Source organism: Nymphaea colorata, chromosome 12 (genome assembly GCF_008831285.2).
Source record: "Nymphaea colorata isolate Beijing-Zhang1983 chromosome 12, ASM883128v2, whole genome shotgun sequence".
Lineage (NCBI taxonomy): Eukaryota > Viridiplantae > Streptophyta > Magnoliopsida > Nymphaeales > Nymphaeaceae > Nymphaea > Nymphaea colorata.
The window spans coordinates 19,717,948-19,723,989 of record NC_045149.1 but is presented as its reverse complement, the minus strand read 5'-3'; the positions used below and the strand labels follow the sequence as shown (position 1 = coordinate 19,723,989).

Below are 6,042 nucleotides of genomic sequence, written 5' to 3'. Positions count from 1 at the left end.
GGACTAGTTTGACTCAACCTGAAAACATACTTTCAATATTATTTTACTAATATATATAATTATAATTATATATTATTTTGTATTAAAAGTATATATTTTAATTCTAACTCGAGTAGGCTCAGCTCACGGTTTGATTCTTTTAAGTGGATAGGACATGACTTAAGTTGGTCTGAAAGTCTTTCAAAATTCGATGAATGGGCAGCTCTGCCTCTGCCGATCTGGTTCAGATCCCAATTTCATTTGGTGTAAAAAAAAGAAAAAGAAAAATTGTTCTCCGCCTGATCATGCGCCGCTAAAAAGATCAGGGGAATGGTGAGAACAGATCAAGACAAATCATTCTCGCTCAACCACGTGCTTACCTCCAAGGGCCAAAAAGATTTTGGTTTTTTTCTCCTCCCAAAAAAGTTCACTGTGACATAATGGAGTAAAAAGGAAAGCGGCAAACAGAAAAGGCAGCGTGAGTGCTTTTCCAACGCGACTTCCTCCAAGAAAGCGTCGTCCCCATGGCAAAAATCTGTTAAAAAGAGAGAAGAAAGAAGAAAGCATGTAGAGCCACCCATCTCTTGGTTCATTCGCCTTCTTTCTCTTCCTCCCTCTAATACGTCAGAAGCATGACGATCAGCTGTTACTTGATCACCCTTTCAGTTAAATTATAATAACTAATAAGCTGCTTTTCTTGTAACGGCTGATAACCAGGACACCGCTTTCAAGCTTAAATGTGGATTTCTCTTTCTTCCTTTTACATGTAGCGCCATTACCCATTCAGGGAGAACTCTTGCAGTTGTCCAACAACAATTTGAAATCCAAAACAGACAAACTTGCTGTTTTTATGCATTTTTTTCGGAAAATTGCTCCTTTCCTCATCTTTCATGTCTAACTACATTCTTTGCCACTTCCAGATGATACCACAATCTTGAAATCTCCTCTTCAACTTTGTTCGTACCGCCTCAAATTTTTCCTTGGCAGTTGTAGATGATTGTTTACAAGCTGGCAGACGGCAGAAAAAGATGTCAACTATATTTGGTTGATTAAAATCATCTGAACTGCACCGCCGTCCAACTAGAACATCTGCAATTTTTTTGTTATTTTCCCGTAATGATGAGAAAGCTTGCGCACGAGCAGGGCAATTAGTGGAGTTAATTCCTTCTGAATAAAAGTTTACAATCTTTTCTGTGTCGTTCCAATTTTATCGAGGGTTTGTTTGGTTATTGAAACGATTACATACCGCTTCATGAATCTATTTAATAAATTAAGGCAACATTGAATCTACTCCAATTTTTTCGACTCAGTTCTTAAAAAGTAACTGTTCCATTAGTCAAACTACCCATGTATGTTTTTGAAAGGTGACTTCTGGGTAGAAGCTACCAACAGAAAGTATGCCCTTGAGATTTCAGTACTTGAAATAAGAAATGTTGCAACCTGACTGCATGCCCAATACTTCAATGAATTCCAAGATAAGACATTTTGTCAATCCTCTTGTGGGACATCAAGAGTGGGTTCTAGAAGAGAAAGGCCAAGGAGGCGTGCAATTGTGCATAGAGAGGAAGGGATCCCTATAGAGATAACCCAACAGAGGATATATAATATTTATCTTCTTGAGTCACACGAAACGAGTATCCAGACTACAACCTCAGTAGATTCGAAATCATAATAAAAAATTTAAACAAAAACAAATCGAAAACAGATCCAGTGCCAGATACGGATTCAAATCCTAAAAGAAGTACAATAACACATATAAAGTTGCAACCGGACCCGATTAGATCTAGTCGGAAACATTAAATTATTAAGAAAACAAACGGCTTTTCAGATCGAAATTGAAGGTTTACGAAAAGGCTTGCTTACTCAGGTCAAAGTCCGATCCCAACACAGACATTATTTCAAGATGCGTTCCCGACAATCAAATCCAACACCGTCCACTAGTTTATCTAAGATTATCCTCGTTTGTCAGGACCAATTTCATTGGCTGGGCTTATGTCACGTAGTATTATTCAATACACAAATTTATGAACCAAACAACTAGGCCAAAGATGGGATCCGTTTTCACAGCAGGGCAAGCAACAGAGAGCCGCAGAAATTCCATTCACTGGACCACCAAACCAATTTGGTGAATCATGCCAAATTTGTCAGCAGCATGTGGGGACCCTGAGAAACGCATCGAGGCCAACGGCCACAACTCAAAGGAAACATAGATAGATGTGAACCATACAATCTGTAGCTGCACTTTTTGGAGAAAATGACTTAGATTTAAGGGAAGGTAATGAAGCCAACAAAACAGGCCAGATTTGTCAAGACACCGACCCCCCATCTCTTTATTTGCCGTCCCCGACACCTCCAAATACAGTAGCAGTGACAGATCCTCTGTATCACACAGCGCACAGGGGAGACTGCACAGCCTCCATAGCCAGAACCCCTTTTTCTTACACCAACCTATCATCCGTTCTCTTTATACAAGTTCATGTTGTAGTAAAAGGAGAAACAAAGGCCCATCTGCCTATTTAACAGAACTAATCCTTCCAACGATTATACAACTCTTATGGCATCAAATAAGTTACTGCTGGATGAGGAGAACTTGTCAGAATCTAGTGGTTGTGGAGGTGCGATTCTGAGCTCCAAATCGGATGTGTCTGCAGGTGATGGGCTGGAAGGAGTGGCAGCCAGATGGTTGGGAGCAGGTGGACAGATTGTCTCCGTTTCTGGGCAGGGCGGTGCGAGTAAGCTTAGAGAAGGTTGAAGAAAAATGGAGGTGAAATCAGCTGCTTGGCCATGGGGCTTCTGTAAAACGGGACTTAATTGGTTAGAAGATTCACAACACTCGCTGATTGAGGCCAGTGATAAGGCTGGCAGTGAAGCTTCAGATCCAGAGGATGATCCTCCCTGTGAAAGCATCAAATAAGAAAAATCCACCTAATCAGCACAAGATGAATTTGTCCAACAGTTACACATGCTTCACAAGGAAATCTAAAATATCATACTATGATGTGTAGTGAAGACCTAAGGATTGATTTCACAACTGAAGGAGCAATTGGACTAAGTTAATGTCATTTCATTCCCAGAACGTGGGAGGGCTAAAAAGATGTTAAAAAAATATGCACCTTAATCATTGGAAACACAGATTTTGTTCAACCATCAACGGTTCAATGTCCAAATCAGAGATAGTGGTGGCAAAAGGCAAAACCATTTGTTTATCACTTTATCTCATCCAGTGGAATATTTTTATGGCTCAGTAAGGATTTCCAAGACACATTCTTGGGGGTCTCCCATGTGGAGGTTGAACATGTTAGAACGGAAATGATTCCTATTTATGAATTTCACTCGAAGATGATGCATATATACATTAAGAAAAAGTATTTCAGAAAGGACATAGATGTTTTACCGCTAACTTTGTATAATTGTGACCAGAAACATCACAACTCATACCCAAAGGTGACGCTGAGAAAGCATCTGAGCCTGCATCTGCTGCTTTGTTGTTATTGCCATTTGAAGTTCCACCCTGTGAGATGAGTAACATAAATATGAATTAAGGGCTGCCGGTAGAAATGGTCATACATGGACAAGTTAACCACAGGAAACTCTCTTGTAAAGGAAAAGGAATATCCAAGGTAAAACATAAGGGGCCATAATCAGACAAAGACCTCGGGAAAATTGATAGATAAAAACCAGATTATTCAAAACTGAGCTAGTTAGAAGACTTGATGAGGAGCCAAGGAGGAGGAAAACTGCCTTATATACTGTCACATTTCTTGAATATCACAGTAATTATAATTTTGAGTCTTTTGACACCAATAGTAGTAGCACGGTGTAGGTAAAGCATTCAATGATTTCGTTGCAATGGTTATAATCAAAATAAAGAAAGAAGGGCAAGGAATTACAACCTCGCTTGTCACTAGGTCAAAAAGGCTGGATCTGCGTTTCTTCTTCTTGCAGCTAGCCTGCCTCAGGAAATACTTTTGAGCATGACTAGCAACCTGCGTTGGAGTTCTAGTAGTGACAAAATTCCTTGAAATTCCTCTCCAATCTCCTTTCCCAAGCTTCTCTAGGCCTGCCAGAAAGGTCCTGTGCTCCTCTTCTGTCCATGGGACACCTAAGAGCAGAGAAATTTTTCGAGTCAAAACAACATGAGCATTAACAAGATAGAGGTCTGTTGTCTCAAGAAAAAAGAAAAACCAAAGCTAGTGGATTGCAGATGATCAGCCAATCAAGCAGCTGCTGTTCCTAAAAGTGATTTTTAATCCGAAAGGGTTGCCGGAATTTTTCTTTTCTTAGGAAAAAAAGAGGTTCCGATAAGCAGATTAAGCAACAGAGTTTTCTGATATTTATTGCTGAAAAGTAACAAACTGCACCAAGTCCCTATGCATTGAATCCAGCATAAATTCTTTCTTAAAGCATAGAACGACAGTATGAATCCTGATCAACAATTTAATGGGTATTGCCTTCTTACTAGTTAAAAAAAAAAATCTCCCATTTGAATGGTAGACTCAACAGAATTTATCCATAGGATTTGAAAGACAAAGTAAATAACCTGGAATCCGCTGTCAATGAATTCAATCAGCAATCAGACAATTAAACTTCCACAGTCCTATCTAACATTACTCTAAGTCCCAAGAAGAAACAAATAAGATATGCAACATGGTGGTTGAAAATTTCTGGATTCAGAGTTTCGAACAACAACGAAACCAACGAGGAAAACAAAACCTATTTCAGTATAGAGAAAAAGGATTGGATCTTTACCCAGAAATTCCTAAAATGAAAAAGAAAATAATTCCTCAATTATCATAACAATTATGGCATGGGAATCAATTTCTTATCACCAATTCGTAAGGATATTAGTCTCTGCTTTGCTCTTGCAACACAGACCAAACGAGTAAAGAAATACCAAAATCGTCGCATAAAGAAATGCCGGAATAAAAGATAAATAACCCAAGAGACCCAACACCAAACGTGTTATAATCTATTATAATCTACATAACAAAATCGATAACAATTAACAATTACCTAACAAGCACCGCAAGGGAATTCACAATGCACTCATGATCTGAGAAAATAATGAACCATAAAGATCATCGCCATTATTGTCACATTCTCCATTTTCTCAATCAAAACCGACGGAGCATTTTGCAACATACAACCACAAAAACAGCCACTGGATCGTCAAAGAAAAAGTCACAAGATAGAGAAACAAACAATGTTAAAGAAAAAAAGGCTGCAAACCTCTCTTTCTCTCATTCCTTCTATTCGAAGAAGAATGAACAAGCCCGTCGGAGAGATACCCCTGATCCCCCGAACTGTGCTCGGCGCACGACGCCAAGTTCACCATGCTCTTGCACTTCCTCATCATCTCCCCGTCCCCACCACCACCACCACCAATTCTCACGCCAAATAGCATCAACCCTTCACCATCCCCACCTCCTCCCTTCTCGCAACCACCCATGCCGCTGCACGTCCTGGAGTTATGGCCGTTGTTCCCGCAGTGCGAGCATTTCCTCGCCGTCGATTCCTTCGCCATCCCTCTCACTCCCCCTATATATCTAGAGGGAGAAGCAGAGAACAAAAAGGCAACCAAAAGAAAGAAACCAGAAAAGAAAAGAAGAAAAAAAAAAAGCCCCGTTCTGGGGAACGGGGTAACGGGGGTAGTGTTTATATATAGAGAGAGACCCAACAAAATTGCCCCTCGATTTTGCTTTGATACGGTGGGGGAGGGAGGAGGTGTGGTGATCTAACAATAACAATCTTCTCCTTTGTTGACGAAATCCTGATGATTTACGGCGTTGTCATCCGTCATGACAGAGGAGAGAGAGAAAGTCGTCCAGTTTTGCTGCCACATCCAAATTTGTCAAATGCCTTTCTTGGGCAAAACTGATTATTATTTTATTGCAGGAGAATAACAATAAATTTAGATAAGCAAGCCAGGGTTCTGAACTAATTCCTGTCGCAGATTGTTTTAGAGCAGCCATTGTTGGCACAGAAGTTGGTAAGGCTTCTCTTTCACCTGCAATCGAGTAAAAGGCTTTTAAACTAAATGATTCTAGTCTGCCATAGCTCCAA

At 40.0% G+C, this 6,042-nt stretch overlaps 1 protein-coding gene across 1 annotated transcript; it reads right to left on the bottom strand.

Annotated features, from left to right (window-relative positions):
• Window positions 1-2,221: 2,221 nt before the first annotated feature.
• On the bottom strand, window positions 2,222-5,802 carry LOC116266446 (probable transcription factor At5g61620). The gene is made up of 4 exons (XM_031647669.2): window positions 5,209-5,802; window positions 3,873-4,081; window positions 3,374-3,490; window positions 2,222-2,874 (listed from the first exon to the last, which is right to left on the bottom strand). Exons 1-4 carry the CDS (start codon window positions 5,501-5,503, stop codon window positions 2,521-2,523), a joined length of 975 nt encoding a protein of 324 aa, XP_031503529.1. The 5' UTR covers window positions 5,504-5,802; the 3' UTR covers window positions 2,222-2,520.
• Between the last annotated feature and the right edge of the window lie 240 nt (window positions 5,803-6,042).